This window comes from Sinohyriopsis cumingii, chromosome 9, assembly GCF_028554795.1.
Source record: "Sinohyriopsis cumingii isolate HCF-2022 chromosome 9, ASM2855479v2, whole genome shotgun sequence".
NCBI classification, from domain to species: Eukaryota; Metazoa; Mollusca; class Bivalvia; order Unionida; family Unionidae; genus Sinohyriopsis; species Sinohyriopsis cumingii.
The window spans coordinates 106,832,326-106,857,882 of NC_142969.1; the positions used below are offsets into that span (position 1 = coordinate 106,832,326).

Below are 25,557 nucleotides of genomic sequence, written 5' to 3' on the forward strand. Positions count from 1 at the left end.
GCAACAAAGGATAGATCGAATTTATCTTTTGAACATAATCAATGTGTGCATGTTCGTATTACATATTCCTTATCTCCTATATAAATCTTTCTTTAGAGGCAGAATATATCAACCGAGAAAGCGTCTAGAACCTTAGAATTTATTCAAACAAGGAAATTTAAATTTGATTTGTATTATATATGTACAGCTGATAATATTGAATTTCACAGGATCTTATTTAAACAGACAGATTAAGATTATCTTGCAACGCATGACAGTTGATGCATTTCATGGACTCTTCTATACTTCTGTTGCTGCAATCATCTTTTCCTTTGAAGAGGATTTTGTTGAACAGCATCCCATCGTAAAAAAGACAAAAAACAATACAATTTAACATCACTGGTCTTTTGGCTTTGAACATTTCATTTCAGAAAACAGTAAGATTCGTTGATCCAACCCCCAAAGGACATTCCCAGTTCACCTGCATGGTCCACGAATCCTGTCATCTGTTTCTCTTTACAAATGAGGACAATAGTTCAAGATGGTAAGCTTTTAAAAAGTTAAAAAGATGAAACACTCTTACAGAACCATTATAAAATTATCTACAGTTAATATTTTCAAACATTCAAGTATTTTCAATATAAAAGCACACTGGCACTTTCATTTACGTGAAAAATAGATTCGTGCGTTTTGTCATTTAAAGATCGAAGATAAATATGGCCTCAATTATTGTATTAAATGTCTTATGCTCTAACTGAAGTCATATTCAAGGATAATTTACCAAATAATTTCCTTTTTAGCATATTTCATCAGCTGCTAAATTGTTATCGAAAGAGTGGTTCACTGGAATTTTCGTGATAGTTGGCCGTTCGTATGCAATAATTATTTTTTCTGAACCTTTTCAGCCATGAAGTTGTAGCTTCGTCAAAAGTGTATGTTCAGCCTGTAAAGCAGTGGGGAAATAAATGTTTTACAGATGTATCGTTCAATTTTTCTGACAAAGGACCTCGCACCCTGTGTCTTAAAGCAGCGTAAGTTATAATATTCCATCTCTCTGGTGATTCTTATAATTTCCTATGGATATTGGATATAGGCTCTATACAATACCCTTTAGGGCACGTGTGTTCATGTGTACGTAATTCTTTTCAATTCTTATCGGAACTAAATGGTGAAGCTTAATCGAGAAGCCTGTTTAACTTATACATTGACAAGATAAACAGTTAAAGATTACTCGTATGAATATAGGGCATATAATCAGAGGAAATGTCTTCAGAAAGGTTGGAATTCAAAGTTGAAACAAAATATTACAGTGTGTAGCAACAGTAGAACGAATGGCTTGATCGCACACGCCTTGCATTTATAAATGTCATTGCTGAAATTAGTCTGTATATTAAAGGAGAACATTTTGTACATAGAAACTGCCGTATGTGCTTCAAGGGCAATCAGTTTCATATACTACTTACAAAAGACTCAGAAACGTTGATTTCTAAATGACTGAAATGACTGGAAATATGTTAAATGTAGACAAATGCTCAAACTTTCAGCGGTATGGCATTTCCATATTGAATTACTGAGTGGGCTTTGTTAGTTATTCTTGACATTAAGTTCAAATTCACATCGACACATGGTCGTTTATGATCACGGAACATTGGGGTCACGTTAAGGAAATAAAATGGAAATAAAAATATATGTTCGAATTAAAGCAAGAGTTAAATATGACATGAAGTATAATTACTTTGAAATCACTATTATTATTATTATTGTTATTATTATTATTACTGATATACGACAGACTGGTTAAAATAGAAATGATTAATGGTTTAATGATGCACTGATTTATATATTGTACAGCAGGATATTTTACCTTTAAACGATAAATAGAGATCTCGCCAATGCCTTTTTGCGTGTGCTACATGATGTACAGATTATTAATTAAAATAAGCCCAGAATCTGAAATGTTTGAGGATTAACCAGAACACTGTCAAGAGAGCAGTGTAATATGGACTGTAGTGAACTGATCAATGTTATGGTTGATTTTGACTTTGTCATAATGTTGGAAACTTGTAAAAATGTAGATAATGATAAGGAGCTTAATGCAAAACATTTTTTCTGGAGGTATTGCTATGAGAAAGAAAATGTACCGCGCAAACTCGGTATCTATTGTAAATTTATACACTTAAAAGTGATGGAAAGTGCACCGGTAAATTGTTTGTTTTAAGATTTTCTTTAAGAACGCAAATTCTACTATGGCTTTGAGTAAGTGTGCATGACATGTACTACTCCCTTCCTTCCATGTAACTATTTTCTGCCGTTCTGTCCTAATATTCCTTAATTTAATATATAGTTACATTGAACACTATGACCATAAAATGCTACATTTTCTTTTTTTTCAAAACTAAAAGAAACCATATGGATGTATGCATACATGTGGGTTTGTGAAACGAAACACTGAATATATAATCATTCAGTTTATTTTTTAACTGCCAAGGCCATCATAGACATGAAATGAGGAAAATACAACAATATAGAATCTTGACGGAAAGCTCCAAACACCACAAGTTTAAAAGTCTCACAACACTCGAAGTACGGCCTTCTTTTTTCAAAGATGTCATTGCCTATTAAAATCCTTCATTATAAGAAGAAATGATCATGGTTGGGTAATTAGCACTGTGTAATTTTCACCTAATCAATCACAAAATAAACGAAGTCCGAATGCCTTTATTTTAACTACTGAATTCCTATGAAGGTAGTTCAGGCATATAATACAAAATGTGGCATTATATTTATTTTTCCTAGAACAGAATGGAATGTTTACGTTTAAGAAAATGAATTATCTACCGATTGTTAAATTTCTACCAACATCATTTTAACTTTTAATCTTTATAGAGCATTCTTGTGACCTGAAAACAATATTTTTTCCAGTGACACTGTTGGCGAAACACGCTGTTTTACCATCGATATAATTGTTCCAAACGAAGGTAAGTTTAGTGTACATTTTGGATTCTAAGCTGTAATACGTTCATGAATAAAACATTTATATAGTATTATGTTTTCAAGAGATTTATAAATGCTGTCACTTACATCTCTATACATCATGTTGCTGTCTTTATAAATCAATAATACTCAATATAATAACGCATTCAAATATTTTCAGTTCATTATCTATATATTATATTTCTCTTCTAATATATGAACGCTAAATACAATACTATCACGCATTCAAGTACTTTCTACTTTTAATTGGTGTTTCCAAACTTTCCTTTTTAGATCCTTGCCTACCAAACCCATGTAAGAACACCGGCAAATGCTTCAAACAAGTTAATTCCACTGTAAAGTGTGTATGTCCAAAGGAGTACACTGGTCAGTTCTGTGAGAAAGGTAAGTAATTATCAACAATAATATATTCCTCCTTGATGACCAATGTTAACCAATTTACAATTCATTGTAATACACTCGATATATCAGCTACTTAATAAATCTGATCCGGATTATCAAGTTCGTATAAAGTACTAATGAAAATATGCAATTCGATACTGTAACACCTACATACGATAAACCAGAGGGAACATTTGCATAGAATACTTGATTTGATGAAAGCCAGATGTAAAAGAATAGAATACATTAGAGTTCTCGTAAGTAGTAAAGTGGGATACCCTAGCGACAATGGGAATTAGCATTACAGAGACCCCTGGGACACTCTGGCGACAATGGAAAATTAACATGGAGAAAAATCGTGGGACACTCTGGCGACAAGGGAAATTTAACATGGAGAAAAAAAATCGTGGGACAATCTAGCCTCAAGGGGAATTGAACATGGGAAAAAGTCTTGGGTCACTCTAGCCTCAAGGGGAATTGAACATGGTTTTTTTTTTAAAAAAAAAAAATTTAAATTTAAATTTAAATTTAAATTTAAAAAAAGGGGTAGGCAATTGAAAGGCTATCTCTTTTCGAGAAATATGGGTGGCCCTGAAAAGGGCCTTTGGGTTTATGTTAATGTATTCATTAACATAAAGGGCACCGCATTGGTCTTCTTCTTGTCCTTAGGCTGCGTCTCACTGTTGGCCCGTAAATCAGGACTCTTTTGAGGCATCCTTGCCTCTCCACGTAAATCCTACGTATCCACAGACTGGTGTTTGTCCTGTGGACAACGGTCCACTTGGATCGGACATACATGAGCATGTCCGTCCTGAACATCATGGAAGACACAAGCGTAGAAGATTGCACATCGGTCCACATCTTGAAGCGACGAGAACAGGTGAATCAATGCAGTGAACTGCGCTTATTTATAGGTAGAGGAAGGATTGAAACGGATTGAGTTCATTCACCAATCCGAACACGCGTTACAAAATTCAGTCAGCTCGCATCCAATCCGAAGAGAGCAGTCTGTGACGTCACGTGGTCTATATAGATTCGCTAGTGCTTGTGTGTAGTCAATCTATGCGACAGTGATTCAACATGACGGAAACTCAGAAAACGATCCATTGGGGTGCAGCAGCAGGGGAGACTGCCCAAGGGAACCCGGACTTACTTTCAGAAGAGGTGAATTGGGATTTTGTGGATTTTCTCTCCTCGCAAGAATTTGTTCCGGAACCTTCGTTACCTTCTTCATTACCGCAAGTGGAGAATTTTAGACAGAGACAGAAAGAAGAATTGGAGAAATTTATACAACGACAAAAGGAAGCGGAACAAGCTTTTCTCCTACAGCAACAGCAAGAAGAAGAGGTAAGAAAAAACAACAACAAGAAGAAGTATCAGCAAAGAAACAAGAGGGTGAACATCAAACGGTCACGGTACTGTTAGACATTTTAGCGGAGTTAAGAAGTCTGAAACAAATGTATCAGACTTCTTTATCACGACCGAAGAGAATACGACCTTCCCGAGCTAAACATGTCAACCCTGTGACTAAGCCTACCGTACCACCCTTAGTGATTTCAACCCAATCATCATCATCATCAACATTACGCAGTCCAGAAGTAGGCCTTGGCCGTGGCAAAGGCATAAGGCAGTTAAAGTTGATTGCTTAAACTCACCCCTACACCGAAATAAAAAGGCCCTTTTCAGGGCCACCCACATTTCTCGAAAAGAGATAGCCCTTCAATTTTGCCAATAACTCAAAAAAAAAAAATAACCCACCCATTTTACCCTTATAGTACGTGTCTTTGTATGAGTGTGTGAGTGTACGTTCTTATTTTAAAATCAAAACTCAAAGACACTTACCTTATATCATTAATTTATTCTTTTCTCCATTGTTACAATCCAATTCACAATTCACAACACATAACTTTAATGAAAAGTTCATGGACTTCTTCTTCCTTCTTCTTTAGTCTCTCTGTTTTTTAAATTTCTTCACCGTCTTTTCCTCATTTTCTTCCCTTCTTCTTTTCTTCTCCTGTTTCTTTGCCTCTTGTAAATAGAATTGTCTTCTTTCTTCCTCTTCTTCCTCTGAAGAATCCCTCTCTTCTTCTGAAGAATCCCTCTTTTCTTCTGACTCCTCTTGTTTCTTTTTTGGGCAATCTGGAGACCAATGTCCTTTTTCTTTACAATAATAACAGGTATCTTGACTTTTGTCTTTTTTAGTCCCTGTTTTTGTTCTTTTTTGACGGTCTGGACACTCTGAAGACCAATGCCCTTTCTTCTGACAGATATAGCAAGTATCTTGACTTTTATCTCGAAAGGAAGGAGAGTAGTCCGTAGGCTGGTCTGAAGAGAATTTTCTAATGACCCCTCGCAAAGCTCTGACGAAACGTTCGATTTGGTTAGTCTCTTCCATCGTTGTGCTCAGCTTGAGAGTGAAATGAATAGTGAAACGACAAGACACATACCCTTTATATACGCTGGTCTGCCATGACTATAAATTAGTCTTTGGTGTTTAAACTTGAGTCATTTGACGTTTTGCACTCAAGATGAAACGATCCTATTCATTCGAGAAGAAAGAAGAAGAAAGTACGAGTCAGAAACGTGATCTATCGCCTCGTACCAGGGCTGAAATCTTGACACAAATTCATGCCAGTGATTTTGAAGAGGACATGAGTGAACCAGAATTTGAAACCTCTAAACCAAGTTCACCACCCTTAGTCAACCCTGAAAAGTACTATTCCATTCGAGAGACGGAAAAGCGCTCCTCTAGAAAATTTAGAACCACGGCTTACACCTACACGGTGAAGTTTAAAGATTTCAAGGCCGACGTACCCTTGCAGAAAGCAGAAGGGTTCATCACCGAGATGTGGGATTCTTTGCTCACTGCACTCAAGCGACAATGTCAACCCAAAGAAGACGATCGCTTGACACTATCCATAGATCACGACGGTTTGAAATCCCTTGTTTGGATCGAGTTTAGCAAACCCGCAGAACTGACCCCTTCCAAAGTCATGGACAAGATTCAACACGTACAACAATCTAATGACCAGTTTGACATCACCGATGGTAAAGCTACACTGAAAATGGCCCACGTCTCTCCTCCTCAAGGGACTGGACGCAAAAAGATGTTATTGGTGGACGACCTTCGCAACACCAAAACAAGTCTCGTCCGAATTAACAACCCTCAAGACCAGATGTGTTTAGCCCGTGCCATCGTGGTGGGACGAACCTATGCCAACAAGAACGACACGGCAGAATGGAAAAGAGCCTGGAAAACTATTCAACGATCCGATCGAGCCAAACAACGAAACGAAGCAGAACTCCTGTTGCAACAAGCTGGCCTGTCCAAAGACACACCCTGTGGCATTCCTGAGATGCAAAAATTGCAAGATGCCCTAGCTCCACGCTACACCTTGAAAGTGCACCCTCAAGAAATGCGTGGGTCTCTGTTGTTTCCAGGGCAAGATTTTAAGGACGGAAAATACATTCACCTTTATCATCACGATGACCATTTCGATACCATTACCAGTATCACTTCATTCCTGCGATACGGTTATTATTGTGAGAAATGTGATTATGGTTATAACAATCGAGAGCAACACAAGTCTTGTGGATCGAAATGCCGAGGATGTTTGGCCTCTCCACCCTGTCTGAGCGAAGAACCAGTGCCTTGTTCAACTTGTTTGCGCACGTTTGTCAGCCCTACCTGTTACCAACAACATCTGAAGAAGCAAGGTTCACAGAAGAAATGTGCTTGTCAACTCCTGAGATTGTGCCCTACGTGTGGACAAGGCATACTTACCAATAATGCCAAGGCACACGTATGTCGAGGAAAGAAAAAATGTCACATTTGTCACCACATCGTGGACTTGGAACACCAATGCTACGTGCAAAAATACCAACCCCCACTAGAGAAAGAGGACGGTCACAAGAAGAAAGGCAATTTCATCTTTTTCGATTTCGAATGCATGCAAGAGACCGGCATTCACATTCCTAATTTTTGCGTGGCTCATCGAGCGTGCGACAAGTGCATTCAAGAACCTATCTTCAGTCATTGCCCTCACTGCAGCAAGATTCCTGGAGGGCGTGAAAAAATCTTTCGGGGACCGAACACGTTAGCCGATTTTGCCCAATGGGTTTTAGACCCCATCGACAAGACGTGGAGCCAAGAGGACATCGAACGTTACGGAGATTGTCATCGTCATGCCACGGTGATGGCTCACAATTTTTCCGGATACGATGGACAGTTTCTTTTGAGGTACTATACGGAACAAGGCACCGAACGTCCTAAAGTGACTTTGAACGGAGCCAAAATCATTTTCATGCAAGTGGGACAAGTGCAGTTTAAAGATTCGATGAGCTATTTGGCCATGCCTTTGAGTCGAATGCCTAAAACGTTTGGAATGACAGAAATGGCTAAAGGGTACTTTCCACACTTTTTCAATACGGAAGCCAATCAACATGCCGTTCTACCCCATTTGCCTGAGGCTCACTATTACGACCCCGACAACATGCGTACCGAACAACGAGAAGCTTTCTACGCTTGGTACCAGGATCACGCTTCGGACCCTTTCGACTTTCAGGAAGAAATGTTAAAGTATTGTCGTTCCGACGTGGACATTTTACGACGTTGCTGTGGAAAATTTCGAGAACTGTTCATGGAACACGGAGGGGTCGATCCTTTGAAAGAAGCTTGCACCATTGCCAAAGCGTGTTCCTTAGTGTACCGACAACGATTCATGCCTGAAAAGACCGTGGCTGTCATCAGTCCTCAAACGACCCACTTTGTCAAGCGTCAATACTCGGTCAAAGCCCTACGTTGGTTACATTACTTGTGCGACAAGGAAGATAAATGGATTCAGCATGCCCGCAACGGAGGAGGCGAAAAGACCATCGGAACGTATTCGGTCGATGGCTGGGACTTAGAAAACTCCAAGATCGTGTACGAGTTTAACGGTTGCTTATTTCACGGATGTCCCGTCTGCTACCCTGACCGTGACACTAAAAATCAGTTTTTACAACTGACCATGGAAGACCTGTTCCAGGACACTTGTCAGCGACGCCTAAAGTTGGAACAGGAAGGAAACCAAATGGTGGAAATGTGGGAACACGAGTACGATCACCGTATGAAAACCGATCCCGAGTTTAAACGCCTCGTGGAAAGTTACCAGTTCATGGACCCGCTGAACCCGAGGGATAGTTTGTACGGAGGAAGGACCAATGCCACCTGTTTGCTGTACCAAGCCGACGAAGAGAAAGGAGAAGAAATCAGATACTTGGACGTGTGTTCGCTGTATCCCTACGTGTGCAAATATTGTCGCTTTCCTGTAGGGCACCCACAATTGTTCACGGAACACATCGACCTGAAAAACATTCGACAATACGAAGGCTTGATCAAGTGCAAAGTTTTGTCTCCCACGGACTTGTACCATCCCGTGTTACCTCACCATTGTCAAGGCAAACTGATGTTTCCTTTGTGCCGTACTTGAGCCGAAACGTGCAACCAAGACCAACCATGCCAGCACACCCAGGAAGAACGCGCCTTGACGGGGACGTGGGTCAGCGTAGAATTGTTCAAAGCTCTGGACATGGGATATCAACTGTTAGAAGTGTACGAAATTTGTCACTTTCCCAAGACACAACAATACCACAAAGGTGACCCCACGCAGAAAGGCATTTTCGCAGACTACGTGGATGCCTTTTTGAAACTGAAACAAGAAGTCAGTGGCTATCCTTCCTGGTGTCACACTCCCGAACACCAAAAGACATTCAAAGAGAAATACTGGGCACAAGAAGGTATTACTTTAGATCACATCGAGAAAAACGAAGGCAGGCGATGTTAAATTGCTTGTGGGGTAAAATGGCACAACGACCTTGTTTACCCAAGACGGAGTATTTGACAGAACCTTCCCGCTACTTCCAGATGATTCATGACAAAACCAAATTCATGAAACACGTGGACGTCGTTCGCGAGGATTTGATCTTGGTCAATTACGAAGAAGATCTGGACTTTGTACATGACGACCCTTTTGGAAATGTCATCATTGCGGCTTATGTGACAGCTCATGCTCGCTTAAAATTGTACGAAGCTTTAGAACTGTTAGGGGAACGCGTCCTGTACTTTGACACGGACAGTTGCATTTACATCCATCACCCGAGTCAACAGCACCCTGACATCGAAGGAGACCATTTAGGAGCCTGGACAGACGATCATCTCGACGACAAGATTCTAAGTTTCGTCAGTGGCGGTCCCAAATATTACGGCTACGAATACCGGGACCCACAAGGAGACGTGCACACGAAGTGTGAAGTGAAAGGATTGACTCTGAATTATCGTACCAGTCGTGTGGTCAACTTTGGGGTATTGAAAGAAGCCTTGCAATCTGGAGAAGATGAACACTTTAAAGTGACCACCTATCAACCGAACAAGATTGTACGTTTACCCACTCACCACATCGTCAGTCGACCCTTGGAAAAAGTCTATCAAATCGTGTACCAGAAGCGAGTGCGACTTCCCAATCATTTCACCTTACCGTATGGACACGTCGGTATTGGTCTGTATATAAAAAGGAACCCTAGGCAAGATCGATAGTTCATTGTGACTACCAAGACTGAGCGAACAAGATGAATACTTTCAGAGAAACACAGAACAAGTTATTTAGAAAGGCACAATTCAAGTGTGAGACTTCGGAAGTGGAATGCGATTGTGAGCCTTGCGATGGATACGATGCTGTACCTTGTGACCTGAGCGATGGCGTAAAGCATCATAGGAACTTTAGTGTCCCTACCCCTATCATGGAAAGTGATGCTGTGCGTGTCAAACCTGTGGGATGCGAAAGTGATGCCGCTCGTCCTCTTGGACATTTTACTGAGTTTCGTTTTAAAGGGGAATGTCGACCTTCACGTTTACCTCCCTACGGATGTCATCCAGCCCTGAGCAAACTCCTGTTCATGTCACCCAACCCTCATCGAAACGAACCTGTGAAAGACGAATATTCGTTTCCTGTGCGTTTGTCGGAATACTGCGACTTTGAAAATCGTCTTCAATCGTTCAAAGGAAAATGGCCTAAGTATCTGGGAGGACCGACCCCCGAAGAATTAGCCAGAGCCGGATTTTTCTACTTGGGCGAAGGAGATAAAGCCAAGTGCTTCAGTTGCGGTGTGTCACTTCACCACTGGGAACCGCAAGATTCGGCCTACGTAGAACATGCTCGATGGTCACCGAATTGTCATTACTTACCCTTAGTGGGACCGAGACATTGAAATAACTTCTTACCATAATCTGTTGATGGATACTTTACAAGAGAACATTCGTGCTTTGCCTGTGGAGTTGAGAGAACGCATTTACCGAGAGCTGGTTAAAATACAAGTGAAACGTAAAGAACAATTGCATCCGTTACGTCACCGGTGTTTGAACCACTGGTACCTGAAGGCTATACAAGGATTGATTCAATTGAAAGTGTTCCATCGGACAGACATTGATCAACGATCCTCTAGTTTTAAAAAGGATTGGTTTGGTATGGGCGATTCTACCTACATCATTGTAAACGTACTGCATCGAATTCCAGAGGAAGAGTTAACGAATTACCAACATCTTGAACACAATGTCAACTTAGTGAAAGAGGAAACTTCTGAACGAATTGTAATGTGCAAATTAGTGACTGAACGATTTAAATTCGACACTGAAGTAAAACCATGTTTGTGCAAACAGTACATTTCTTGTGTCAGACCAAAGAGGATTTAGTATGACCTATTCATGGATACTTTGCTAGAGAACATTCGTGCTTTGCCTGTGGAGTTGAGAGAACGCATTTACCGAGAACACATTAAAATACAAGTGAAACGCAAACTCAAAGTGATTCATCCGTTTTTAAATTATGCTTTGTTCCAAAGTACAAGAAGACTGATTATGAGTGGATATTACATTAGGCACAAAGTTAAACGAGGCTATTGGCCACCACCCAACGATTCCAAAAACAGTGTATATACTTATGGATACTTTACAAGAGAACATTTTGGGCTTGCCTGAGGAGTTGAGAGAAAGGATCTACCGAGAGCTGGTGAAAATACAAGTGAAACGTAAAGAACAATTGCATCCGTTACGTCACCAGATCTTTAACCACTGGTACCTGAATGGTATAAGAGGACTGATTCGTCAGAAATTTTTTCAGTGGTCAGACCTTGTTGAACACTTTCAGTTTGTGAATGATGATGGACCAGACGTTCGTAATTTTGGTTACTTCGAGATTCACTTACTGCAACGTATTGAGGAAGACGAGTTAAAGGATTGCCAACATTTGTTACATGGAATCTGCTTAGAAAAAGACGAAACATCTAGACAAACTCTGACGTTTCAGTTACAGTATGTAACATTTAAATTCCCTACTGGAGAACGAACATGTTTGGTTAGAAATTACCTTTATTGCTTCCGAAACAAAGACACTATAAAATCAAGTTGCCATGCCACGGATTATGTCACATATCATTGAACAGATTCCGTGGAAGGTACTCAATGATCATATTCAAACCGTGGATCATTACCATCAATTATTACAAGAACTGTATCCATTCAATTTGGGACGACAAGTGGTGTGTGTCTTAGTGACTTGTTTTCTGGGATTTCGTTTACCAGCCGATTCTTTGTGGACTCTTTACGATCAGTACTTACCACCTCAATGGCCTTAAATGGTCACGAAAAACTCCTTTTGCTCAAAGCCTTGCGTTTTCATCTGGATACTTCTCGACCTCAACAGGAAAAAAAGATTCGTCAACTTTTAGCTACCCAAGACGTGTATGACGATGTGTGTGTAGCTTGTGACTTACACCCCCATTGGACAGATGTTCGTGATTGGAAAAAGGGGGGGTTTGAGGCTTGGACCCAAGAAGTAGCCCAGTATGCACAAAAGTTGCTCAAGGAAAAAAGTTACTTTTCAACCTGTGTTAGTGACGGTGCCAGAAGAACCCGTCACCGAGAACAACCACTCGCTTCAGGACAGGACTGTCATGGACATGCCTGAAAGGTCATTCCGGGAGGACACTTGTGTGACAATACCTCATGTAGAGACTGTAAGAACATTACACACTGTCCCTAGGACATCTTCGTTACCCAAAACATGTTGTACAGACACTTGTTTATATTCGACTTTGATCGTTTTGATGTGTGTTTTATTCCTGTACATCACTATTTGGGTTTATGTATTTTTGTCTTTCGTGTTCATATTTGAAACATTCAATAAACGTGTTCTGAAAAAAGTATATAAACTCTTGTCTTTTTTGTTTTCGTGTCACAAGTGACATTCCTCACACTATGGCTACCTCTGCTGTCTCTGCTCCCTCTTCCTCTACTGTCAAAGTCATCGACGAACACTTAGATCGTGCCAGTTGGGAGGCTTTGTATCTTCGCCATCCCTTTAACATGCTCATTGCTGGACCTAGCGGTTCAGGCAAAACCGAATTCGTCAAACGTTTGATCGAACATAAACATCATTTGATCGATCGGCCACCTCAACGAATCGTGTGGTGTTACAAAGAGTGGCAATTGGCGTACAACCTCTTGCGAGAAAGTCAAGGCGATTCCATCGTGTTTGTGGAAGGCATTCCTAAAGAAGACGACAGCATCGTCTCTGACTCCCGTCAAACCCATTTGGTCATTTTCGACGACATGTTAGGAGAAGACGAAGAAGAAATTAAATTGTGGTTCACGCGCAAAGGGCATCACCGTAATGCCAGTGTCGTTTACATCACCCAAAATTTGTTTCAACAAAGTAAAGCCCATCGCACCATCAGTCTCAATGCGCATTACGTGGTCTTGTTTAAAAGCCCTCGAGATAAATCGCAAGTGCAAGTCTTAGCCAAACAGTTAGGAACGCCTTGGCTGACTCAGGCGTACGACGATGCCACTCAAACACCACACGCCTATTTACTCGTCGATTTGAAACCTACGACTCCCGAGGATTTGCGATTTCGTACCCACTTGTTTCACCACTGGTGCCAAGACGGAGGGCCTGTCCTGTACACGTCTCCGTCCTCGACTTCATTTCACTCCCCATAAAAAAAATCTATAAAAACCTCAGACCCTTTTTCGTCTGTCTCACACAGTGTGAACATGACGTCCCTTCAGTCGCATCTTCCCGTCAAATTGATTCGTGCCTTGTATGGCATCAGTCGAGAAAAAAATCCACAAACACGAGCCCGTGTCTTAGAAGCTAGTCTCAAAGAAGTCTTACGATGGTTCACGGTGACGGCACGTCAAATACTCCAAGGAATCATTCAGATTCCTCATCAAACCAAACGCTTTTTCGATCGAAACAAAGTCGCTTTGGTCCAACTGGCCGATCCCCGCATCGACACTCAAACCAAAAAACAAATCATTTTGAAACCTGGAGGGAGCGGTACTCTAGGAGGGGTCATCATTCGCTCTCTCTTAAGATGGGATCCTAATGCCCCCAAAGTTATCCCTAAGACAAAAGTCCAACGAAGCCCCAAGAAGAAAAAGAAAAAGACCAGGTCCCCAAGGAGAACTTCTCCAGTGGCAGGACCCTCCTCTGACCAGACACCACCACCACCCCAGAAAAAGAAAAGCCCACAGAAGAAAACTAGTCGCAAGAGAGGCACTTCGGCCAGGACGCAACCTTACACTCGCAAACCACGACCTGCCACGGCGGTGACTGCGTCTCCGGCAGCCTCACGTTTATCCACTTCTCCGTTAATGACACCCAGAACTGAAGAGTACTTGGAGACGTTGATCACACCAAGAACTTCTCCGTTGATGACCCCCAAAAGAACTTCCCCAGTGGCAGGACCCTCCAATTTAGCGGCAATGGCTGCTGCTCACAAAGTACCTTCTCCCAAAATCAAAGTTCAAGAAAGATCGGGCATGTTACAAAGTTTACTGGATTTGTCCAAGCAAGAACTGGCTCGATTTAGTCCGTTACGTACCCCTGCACGACGTGTCATGCCTGTCCTCAAACTGATACGACGTAAAGACAATCAGTGGCGACGCGTTCCAGTATAAAAAAGGCCTCTGACCAAGTAGGGGTATCAGTGAACTTGTAAAAGATGTCACCTCCAAGAAGCCAAAAAAGAAAGAGACAAAGGCAGACGCGTCATCCGACAAAGCGCTTAGCCAAGCATCGACATTACCCTAAGAAAAGACACAGTCGTTCCAAGAAAAAGAGGCGTCAACAAAGGGGAGGATTCCTTGGCGATTTTGGGAAAAACATTGTCACCTTTATGACAAAGCGATAGTCCCAAAAAAAGATAAAAGGGTGTGTGTTAAGTCATCGACGTTAGTGAATGTCCCGGAACCCACAAGCAAAGATGTCACCCTCCAGAAAACCCCAAGGAAAGAAAAGGAAAGGACTGCCACCACGTTTAGCCAAATATGGGGACATGTTATCTGTCCTGTCCAAAGCTTCTCCACCCCTACGTAAAAAACTCATTCAAACGGCCTCCAAAGAGGTCATCGATACCGTGTGCGAATGTTGTTTGAACGTCTTGAAAGGCACGATCCCTTTGTCCAAACACCAGAAACAATGCTTAGGCAAACATCGTCACGTTCTTCGCCAAATGGTTCAAAAGAAAATTCCCATTCGTCAAAAAAAGAAGATGTTAGTGCAACGTGGAGGTATTTTACCTCTCTTGTTAGGTCCCATACTGAAAGTAGTCTTGGGAACCATGTTGGGAGGACTGGTGGGAGCAAGATAAAAAGGCCCTCGGAAGTCCCAAGATCTCAGAATCCACCCCTGACAACCCCATGGAAGGACGAAAACTAGCTTTAGTGCCTTACAAACGATGGATGGAATACCATCGGTGGCAAGAACAACGTACCCCGCATTTACCTCCCAATCCCAATTTGAGCGAGATGTCCCAGTTACAACACGAATTGCAGTCCTTGATGGATCGCCAAAATTTGTCCGAAACAGAAAAATCGCAAAAGTACGGTCAACTCTTGCAACGACTGCAACTCTTTCACCAGAAAGCTTTAGACGAAACAGCTCTACCCACTCTGAAAGATTTTAAGACCTTGATGAAAAGTCCAGCACCATCACCAGTACCAGTACCAGTACCAGTACCACCAGTACCAGTGACCAAGACAGAAAAAGGAAAAGAAGAAGAAGAAGAAGAAGGGTTTCAAACTCCACCAGAAAAAGTACGCAAGTTAACAACACCACCTACCTCCAGAATTGGATGGATTAAAAAGATGATGGCCACCCCTTCTTCATCACAAGAGAAAAAGAAAGTGAAGACAGAAGTGAAGACAGAAGTGAAACAAGAACCGATATCCCCCGCTCAGACATCCTCCTGTTCGACACCTATTGCCGGTCGCACACGCAAAGCCTTGCAATCCAAGAAAATACCCCAAGAGAAAAAGAGTAGCATCCTCCAAGAGTGGGTGTCTTATTAACACACCAACCAACACAAAAAAATGGAAAAAGTCTTAGCCAGCATTTACTACGATCCTTCCCATCCTGCAGGTTACGCAGGAGTTCAAAAATTGTATCGTGCTGCCAAAACGCGACTGAAAAGTCTCCCTTTACCTCAAGTGCAACGATGGTTACAAGAACAAGCTACCTACACTTTACACAAACCCATTCGACGCAAGTTTGCCAGAAGTCGCACCCGAGTGGAAGGCATCGATCATCAATGGCAAGCCGATTTAGCCGATGTCTCTCATTTGGCCAGCTACAATCGTGGCTACAAATATTTGTTTTGTGTCATCGACGTTTTTTCCAAATTTGCTTGGGTCGTGCCCTTGACTTCCAAATCGAGCAGCGAGTTAGTGCGAGCCCTGCAACGGGTGTTGAAACAAAGCGGTCGTCACCCTCTTTGATGGCAAACGGACAAAGGCACCGAATTTCTGAACCAAGCTTTCCAAAAAGAATTAAAGAAACGTGACATTCATTTTTTTACCACCGAGAATCCCGAAACCAAAGCCAGCATCGTGGAACGTTTTCAACGCACTTTGAAAGAACGCATGTGGAAATATTTTACGCATCACCACACTCTGAAGTACATCGACATCTTACCGCACCTGGTGCAAGCGTACAACCAATCTTACCATCGAAGCATCGGACGTGCCCCGCAAGACGTGACTCCCGACAACGAAGTGTTGGTGTTTGAGCGTCTGTTTGGTACGTCCCCGACGAGGGCTGTCCCCAAGAAAAGTGGAGAGTTGGCCGTAGGAGATTGGGTACGCATTGGCAAAACCAAGCGCACTTTCGACAAAGGTTACTTACCTAACTGGACGACCGAATTGTTTCGTGTCACTGAACGAGTGCATGGCCGTCATCCTGCCGTCTATAAATTGGAAGACATGAACGGAGAAGTGCTCAAAGGAACGTTTTATTTGCCCGAGTTACAACGTGTGACCAAAAAAGAAGACGACGTGTACGACATCGAAAGCATTCTCGAACGCAGAACCCGTAAAGTGGGCAAACGACGTGTCAAAGAAGTCAAAGTACGTTGGAAAGCATATCCGCCCAGTTTTGATTCTTGGATCGACGCTTCGCAAGTCATCGACTATTAAAGGAAGTGACCATCATGCCCTTTCACACAGACGCAGCTACGTCGACCACTCCTCCTTCACCTAGTTCTTCTGTGCAAGATTTACAAAAACAACCCTTGTGGGTGTGGTGTGGAGAACGTGTGCCTAAAACGCAAATCGTCTTTTTCTGCCAAATCTTCGTGGTGTATTGTGTCATCGGGGCAGCCATTGCCAATTTGAGTTTGCAACAAGGAGACAAACAATTGTGGACCATTTTATTGAGCAGTTGCATCGGTTACCTGCTTCCCAATCCCTCCCTGAAATTCTCCTCGAACGGGAACCACGGAAACCTTGTGTCCAGTGCCAGTGTCAGTCACCACTCCAACAACAACCAGAACCCCATTTTGGGCGGAGACACGCCTCTGACGTCCACTAACCCCTCGGACAGCCACATAACTCTGGAATTATGAGTCACCAAAACCAATTTTACTTAACCTTACCCAGTGACAGTTCCATGGAGGTGTTTCCCCACAACACGTTGTGCTGTTACACGGCCAAATTACCTCAGGCCATCCCCTTAGATCACGAAGCCCATTGGGAAGTGGCTTTAGTAGAAATCATTCACCCGACCCAAGTCCTCAATGTCCTTCCCAATCAAAACTTTTTTGATGTGGAAGTTCATGACGAGCAAATGCAACAGTGGATGGATAGCAATGTCAAATATGACAAGAAAACCCGTATACAAAAGTACACCACCTATCACTTGTTCATTTCCCCAGGCTATTATTTTAGTGGTCAACATTTGGTCAGCACCATAGCCACCAGGTTTAATGTCGTGTTTCTGAAAGCTTTGGAGCATGTCAACAAAAGTGTCACCATGGAGTACCACAAAGCAGCTCGTCGCTTCTCGATGAAATTTGAACGAAGTAAAATCATGTCCATTTTATTTTGTCCTGAATTGTTTGACATGTTGGGCGGAGACATGAACATGAGAATGGCCATGCTCAAGAAAAACGAATTACCCATCGTTTACGACAACGAGTCTTTTAGCAAGTTATTTCGTGCCCCGGTAGAACTGAACCAAGGACTGAATTTGATGTTTGTGTATTCCGATGTGGTGGAGTACAACGTGGTGGGACACACCTCCATACCGTTACTGCGTGTCATTCCTTTCAAAGTAGATTCTGCCACGAACGCTGACGAGGAAGGTGGAAATACTTACCACGTCCACCGCGAATTTGTCCATCCTCACTATTTGCCGGTCAGCAAGTCGTATTTGGACACGGTCAACATTGCTATAAAAGGAGATTTGGGACAAAATATTCCATTCACCAAAGGAAAAGTCACGGTGAAACTCCATTTTCGAAAACGGTTCTCTCACGATTCGTAAGTCATGTATCCAGTGTACCGAGGGATTGCTCGACAGCGAGGACACGGTTTAGGAGATATGCTGAAATCGGCCTTTCGTTCGGTGGCCCCGGTGTTGAAACCGATGGTGACACGCGGATTGCACGCCTTGAAAGATGCGGCACTGACGCAAGGCAAAGAATTTCTCCAAAATGTCATCATCGACAAACAAAACCTTAAAGAAGCCTTCATGAGGGCAGGCAAAAATGTCTTGCTGCAAACGGGCAAAGACATTTTGGGTCCCCGAGAAACACCTATAAATGCTCTGCACGCTACCGAGTCAGGCATTCAGCAAGGACAAGGCAGAAAGAGACGACGAAGAAAACACCCTTTCACCAGACTTCAAGCGAGAAAGGCCAAGAAAAGAAGAACCGTTCGAGACTTAGACGTTTTCGATTATTGAGACACAGAGAAAAAATGATGCACCGAGAATCTTGCGCTTGTTCCAAGACGGAACTGGACCTGTTTGCCATGCCCCCCACCATGATGACCATGCAAGAATCCCAATGGGTGGAATTTCACCCCGTCTCCTCACTGACCGATTCCGCTCCCATCGAGTTTGAAATCAAAGGACAGCCCGAAGATTACATCGATCTGAATAGCAGTTACTTGTACCTGAAAGTCAAAATTCTAGATAAGACTGGAGGTCCTATAGACGATGAAGCAGTAGCTCCCGTCAACAATTTCATGCATTCCTTGTTCAGTGGAGTGGACTTGTACTTGAATAACAAACTGGTCAGTAGCAGCATGGATACTTACCCTTATCGTGCCTACCTGGAAAATCTCTTGACGTACGGAATAGATGCCAAGAACACTCATCTCAATGCCTGTGTGGTATGGGAAGCTGACGAACCTACCAAGTTTTAAATATTGGAAACTGATGGAAAAAAAGACAACAATGATGGATTTCTAGAACGAAGAAAGAGAATCACGGGAGTCGACACAAGTTTAGAACTGATGGATCGTTTGCATTTGGACATGTGGTTGCAAGAAAAGTATTTGCTGAACGGGGTGGATGTCCGCCTGAGACTGAATCGTAGCAGTACCGCTTTCCATTTATTGGCTGATAGTGACGGTTACAAGACCAAAATCCAAGAAGCCAGACTCTACGTACGCCGTGTGGAAGTGTTACCTAAAGTGGGAAACGACATCAGTCAGACGTTGAGCAGAACGACCGCCAAGCATCCCATACGACGCGTGGAAGTGAAAACCTTCACCATTCCCAAGGGACAGCGATCCATGATCGAAGATCATCTGTTCCAAGGACAGTTACCCAAACGTTTGATCGTTGGTATCGTCGAGAATACAGCCTTCAACGGAGCTGCCGAAAAAAATCCTTTCTACTTTCAACACTTTGGCGTGTCCAAAATCGAAGTCAGTCGCGATGGCAAAACCTTGTGTACCCGACCTTTTGAACCTGACTTTACCAAGAAGAATTACTTGAGATCGTACTTGTCCCTGTACGAAGCCACCGGACAGTTAGGAACCAATACCAGTCACGGTATTACGTACGAGGATTATGCAGGAGGCTACGTTTTGTGGGCTTTTGATTTCACTCCAGACCAAGGCAGCGACGAGGGACATTTCCACCCTATAAAATCCGGCCAGATTCGTGTGGAAATTCAGTTTAAAGACCGAGACCCTGATGAAACGGTGAACGTCATCCTGTATGCAGAATTCGATAATACGATAGAAATCAACAGTTTGAGAGAAGTCATCCTAGATTACTAGAAACCATGGAAGACTGTTGTCCCTCTTTACCTAGTGGAGAAACTTTGGACATGAAATGTGAGGAGACTGTGGAAGAAGAAGTGATCATGATGAAGTCGAGATGGCCAGAACAAGAAGCCCATTTAGTCTCCTGTTTTGCCAAACACTTGGTCGAAAAAATGACGGAATTGATCAAGAAAAATTGCTATGGATGTCAAAACGATCATCCCAGTCAAATTCAACACGATAAATGCCTGATGTTAAGTCAAGAAGAAAAATTGGACGAGTATCTGGACGAAGCTTGGAGTCTCATCTCGAACAAAGACGTGTTGCATCAGTGGTATTAAGACTTGCGTGAACATTCTTGTCAACCATTAACCACTCAAGAGATCCATCTTATCGAAGCTCTCCTGAATCAGAGTGAGGAAACAGAACGAATAACCGTTTATTCGTCAGACATTTTCAAGCAAAAAGTCAGGATTGAATTGACGACTTATTATTATCTGTGAAGAAGAAGAAAACAACACAAATGGATACCTGGGAACTTTATTACCTTTTGAACCACAGTTCGTATACGGCTTCTTGGAACCCTGTCGTCTGTGCTAAAGATGAACTCCCTCATCGCAAACCTAAAGACCATCAAGCTTACGTGATCAACACGGACGACAGTCATCTCCCAGGAACCCACTGGGTAGCCGTCTACTTTCCTCAAGAAGGATGTGTGGAATATTTCGATTCGTACGGATTGCCCCCTTTGGAAGACGATATCATTGACTTTATGAGAAGAAATGCTCAAACCACCCGATTCAATAATGTGAAATTACAAGGCACAGATTCCTTGGTGTGTGGACAGTACTGTGTGTATTTTCTGCATCATCGCAGCCTGGGCTATTCCTTAGAACATTTAGTGACTCATTTTGATCCTCGTTCTTCTGCTAGAAACGATGTGAAAGTAGATCGATGGTTTTGTGACCATTATGCTTATCTTTTGTCTCAAGCTAGGAAACGTAGTGTCCATCAATGGCCTAATGATTTCCAACAGTGGAAATCACAATTTCATTCACAACGTTGTCAGCCATGTTTAAAGTAGATTGTCAATTGAGAAAAAATGTTTGTGATTTGAAAAAAAATTGTTTGATGTTATATTGTTGGATTATTGTTAAAAAATGTTAGAGTTGTTGTTTAGTGTTAAGTGATTTTTGAATAAAAAATGTTGTGTTTTGAAAAAAATGCCTTTGTCTTTTGTTTAGCTATAAGAATGTTGGATTGATGCTCTTTCATTTCTTACTATCCCTCTCATGACACTCACTGAACGTTGCGACTCGAAAACCGTGTGGGGATGTTTTCCTTCACGTCCGCGCTTTGACTTTAAGAACTGGGGTTGTTTCCAGTCTAACCATCCATTGTCGACTCATCCTCCTAAGAAGATGTGCTCCAAACTAGCTAAGCTCAACGAAGCCTACGTGAATTTGCATAGGGTCAGACACAGTCTGATACCGAAGCCAGAAGAAATAGAGAATGTGAGAATGTTAAAAATCACTGAAGACCTGATAGAAGAGCTCTTCAGAGAAGAAATGAACAGGGAAAAAGAAGAATGGACAGAGAAGTACAGACTTCAGAGACAGCAGCAGCAGCAACAGCAACAGCAGCAACAACAACAACAGCAGCAACCTGAAGCTGACAGAGGCTTTGTCGATTGTCGTATCGACACCAAAGAGAGAGTTCTTCTTCTCTTTCCGAAGAAGCAGACCTATCGCCAGAAAGTCTATCCTCAGAGGACATCGCATTCTTAGAAACTAAAAAAGAATGCCATAGCAAACAAGAAACAGCCCTTTTCAGGGCTACCCAATACTCTAGAAAAGAAATAACGATCCATTTGCCAATGTGTGTAGGTAGAGTAGTGTGAATGTAAACACTAACTCTTTATTGATAGTGAGAGTGTATGTGTTTGTGTGTTTGTAAGTGCTCACGTACGTTGGTGTGGATAGTAGATTAAAATCATGTTTTTTAGGTGTTTGAGGTGTGTATTTGGAGTTAGATTAGATTGCTTTGCGTATGTAAATAGTCTATTGAAGTGATTTATAAAAAAATTTAAAATAGTGATGGGTAGCATAAAAAGTGAGTGAGTGTTTCTTTTAGGTCCGCGCGTTGTTGTTTTGGGTCATGATCTAGGTAAGATCAATTTTATGTTTTAAGGGGATGTTTTCCATCACGTCCGCGCTTTCACTATAAATTGAAACTCGTTCGGCAGTCTAGCTACCCTTGTTGATTGATCAACACCAAAAATGAACACGAGACTGGAGAAACTGTTGAAACTTCATGTGCATCTGGAATATGCCAGGCGCATATTAAATGAACTGGCCGCGGAAGCCATTGTGGAAGAAGGAAGGATAAAAGAGGAGGAGGAAAGAAGAAACAAAGAAGAGGAGGAGAGAAGATATAAAGAAGAAGAGGAAAGAAGATACAAAGAGGAGGAGAGAAGATACAAAGAAGAGGAGGAGGAAAAGGAGAGAAGAAGAAAAAATTTCAGAATCACAGAAACCGAAAATTGGGATTCTGAAGCCACATATCCTGCCTCTGCTCTCTCCCCCAAAAAGGTAAAAAGTAACTGGGGGACAAGATGTGTATGTGGCACCAGGCCTGGAAGGTGCCACCATTAACCAGGTGTCCATGAAGTTCCAAAAAGCAGCCCTTTTCAGGGCTACCCAATACTCTAGAAAAGAAATAACTATTCATTTGCCAATGTGTGTAGGTAGAGTAGTGTGAATATAAACACTAACTCTTTATTCATAGTGAGAGTGTATGCGTTAGTGTGTTTGTGTTTGTGTTTGTAACTGCTCAAGTACGTTGGTGTGAATAGTAGATTATGGGTTTCTTTAATGTTTCTTAGCGTATGTGGAGAGTATAGTTTGGGTTATATTGTATGAAATGAGAAAAGTGGGGGATGTTTTCCTTCACGTCCGCGCGTTGTTGGGTCATGATCTAGGTAAGATCAATTTTATGTTTTAAGGGGATGTTTTCCTTCACGTACGCGCTTTAAGTATAAGAACCCACAGTATTCGTCGTTCAAACCATTCTACAGAGAAGATGGCTTCGAACCACCTAGATAAATTTCAAACATTGCAAGACGTCCTTGACAATTTGGGAATGATAGAACAAATGCTAGTACGACTCAATGAAGACCACTATTCTTATAGTCCGCATAGAGTAAAAATGGAAATTAACAATTTAAGAAAAGCAAAGGATATGATAAGTGGTGTGATGAAGGAAATAAAGGAGGAGAAGGAGGATGAAGAGGAAAGGATAAGAATACGCAAATGGAACGAAAAAATTGAAAAAGAAGAAGAAAATGAGAAGAGGAAGAAAGAAGAGGAGGAAGAGAAGAAAGAAGAGGAGGAGGAGAAAAAAAGAAGAAAAAGAGTGTAGGAGAGAAAATAAGAAGTTGGTTAAGAAAAAGAAGAAATTAGAAGCAGAAGAAGAGAAACCAAAGGCCCTTTTCAGGGCCAGCCATATTTCTCGAAAAGAGATAGCCTTTCAATTGCCTACCCCTTTTTTAAATTTAAATTTAAATTTAAATTTAAATTTTTTTATTTTTTTTTAAAAAACTATGTTCAATTCCCCTTGAGGCTAGAGTGACCCAAGACTTTTTCCCATGTTCAATTCCCCTTGAGGCTAGATTGTCCCACGATTTTTTTTCTCCATGTTAAATTTCCCTTGTCGCCAGAGTGTCCCACGATTTTTCTCCATGTTAATTTTCCATTGTCGCCAGAGTGTCCCAGGGGTCTCTGTAATGCTAATTCCCATTGTCGCTAGGGTATCCCACTTTACTACTCTCGTAAGAGATTCATGATTAGTTAGTTTGTGTCAGTAGCAACATTGGAAGGGGAAAGAGAGAAAAAAGTAAAGAACAAGTAAAGTTCATTATAATGTCCCTGCTTATGCAGGACACAAAGTATTGAATGTTAAATTACTCATACATTTAATATTATGCCTGCATCATAGCAACAACTGCTAATCCATCGATAAACATCACGAAGGGTTTTCAATTTGAATAACATTGGTTTCATTAGTTTTAGGGTTTAAGGCCATTTTCAGCATGATTGCTGGAATAACAACGCGAGATAACCTTGAGAAGAACCATCAACCCACGAGAAGCGACTAAAAAAAGGTCTGATATATCCACGTTCGCCGAGCCGAGACTCGAACCCAAGCGAACAGAGGTACGATGTCGCTCATCTGAAAAGGCGAGCGCCTTAGACCAATTGGCCCCAGATTTCAAACAGACTATATCCTAACAATGTGCGAAACCTAGGTCATCGCATCGACAATGCACGTGTATAGACCTTAGCTTCATCTTCTCATTGCATTTCCATTATTGCAATGGTACTTTTATTCACATGCAAATGTTTTTTAAAAACAGGCATGCGTTAAAACATCATCCGAAATACATAATATAAAAGTACTTTTATCTGACGCGTAAACGAAGGTTGAGTTCAATGGTCTGGAATAGAATAAGGTAAATCCTAAAGTGTGTGCGAGTACACACACACACACACATATATACATGTATGTATGTATGTGTATGTATATATATATATATATATATATATATATATATATATATATATATATATATATATATATATATATATATATGGGTGGGTGGGTGGGTGTGGGTGGGTGTGGAAGATAAAACATTTCTTTCTAAAAATACAAAATCTTTAATAACAATTCCATTTTGATCAAAGGACCCTGTCTAGCAACAAATCAGCCATGTAAACATGGATATTGTGAGGTCAATCAAGATGCACAAATCTGCTTCTGTACATTGGGATACAAGGGACAAAATTGCTCGGATGGTAAGGTCTCACCAATCCATCTCTCCGTCTCTCTTTCTGTATTTCTTCTCCCTTCGTCTCTCGCCGATTTTATATATATATATATATATGCATGTAAATGATACCCATTGCCTTGCCTACACGCACAAAAACTTATACCATCTCGAACGTCACCATAAATGATGTTACAAAGTCGTTGGTAATGTCGTTCTTGCGTAGCAGACACACCCGCATGTCGACGTAGTAATTAATTCCCATCTAAGTAAAAAATCATTCCGGATTCCTAGGACATAAATCACGGTATATATAAATAATTACAGATAATTACAAATCCGCATTAAACAGAACGGAAGGTGCTATCCCTTGATACTACAGGAAACTGCTTGATAATATTACTATAAATTTTATAAATACAAATAAATAATATTAAAATACATATTAGAGATTATTTAATTCGTACTCTACGGAGATTCGAACCCGGCTCCGGGTATTTAAGCCTTCGATGTTTTTTTTCTGAGCAATAAATCCAGATGTCCAGCATCTACAGTTACCAAAACATGCTCATGGTTCCAAATAGGGTAAGAAAAAACTCCATCGATGTCGAAGTCAAAGTGTCAACGGTCAAAGCCACTGTGGCTTAAAGAAATAGTTCCTGCAAGAAAACAATTTTATTTAGAGGTTAACAATTCAAAGATCAAGGTTACTTTGACTTAAAGCTTTAGCACAAAAACCAAAGTTGAACAATATGTAGCAAAATTTGTTAAAAACTTGTACATAGAT

At 41.5% G+C, this 25,557-nt stretch overlaps 1 protein-coding gene across 1 annotated transcript in view; it reads left to right on the forward strand.

The window, feature by feature from the left end:
- The window catches only part of LOC149792433 (uncharacterized), a 138,045-nt gene that overhangs the window by 39,919 nt on the left and 72,569 nt on the right, over positions 1-25,557 (forward strand). Inside the window, exons 24-28 of the mRNA XM_089969575.1 lie at positions 411-523; positions 885-1,010; positions 2,902-2,957; positions 3,247-3,357; positions 24,688-24,798. Of these exons, the coding sequence (XP_089825701.1) occupies positions 411-523; positions 885-1,010; positions 2,902-2,957; positions 3,247-3,357; positions 24,688-24,798 (517 nt within the window). The remainder of the gene's footprint in view (positions 1-410; positions 524-884; positions 1,011-2,901; positions 2,958-3,246; positions 3,358-24,687; positions 24,799-25,557) is intronic.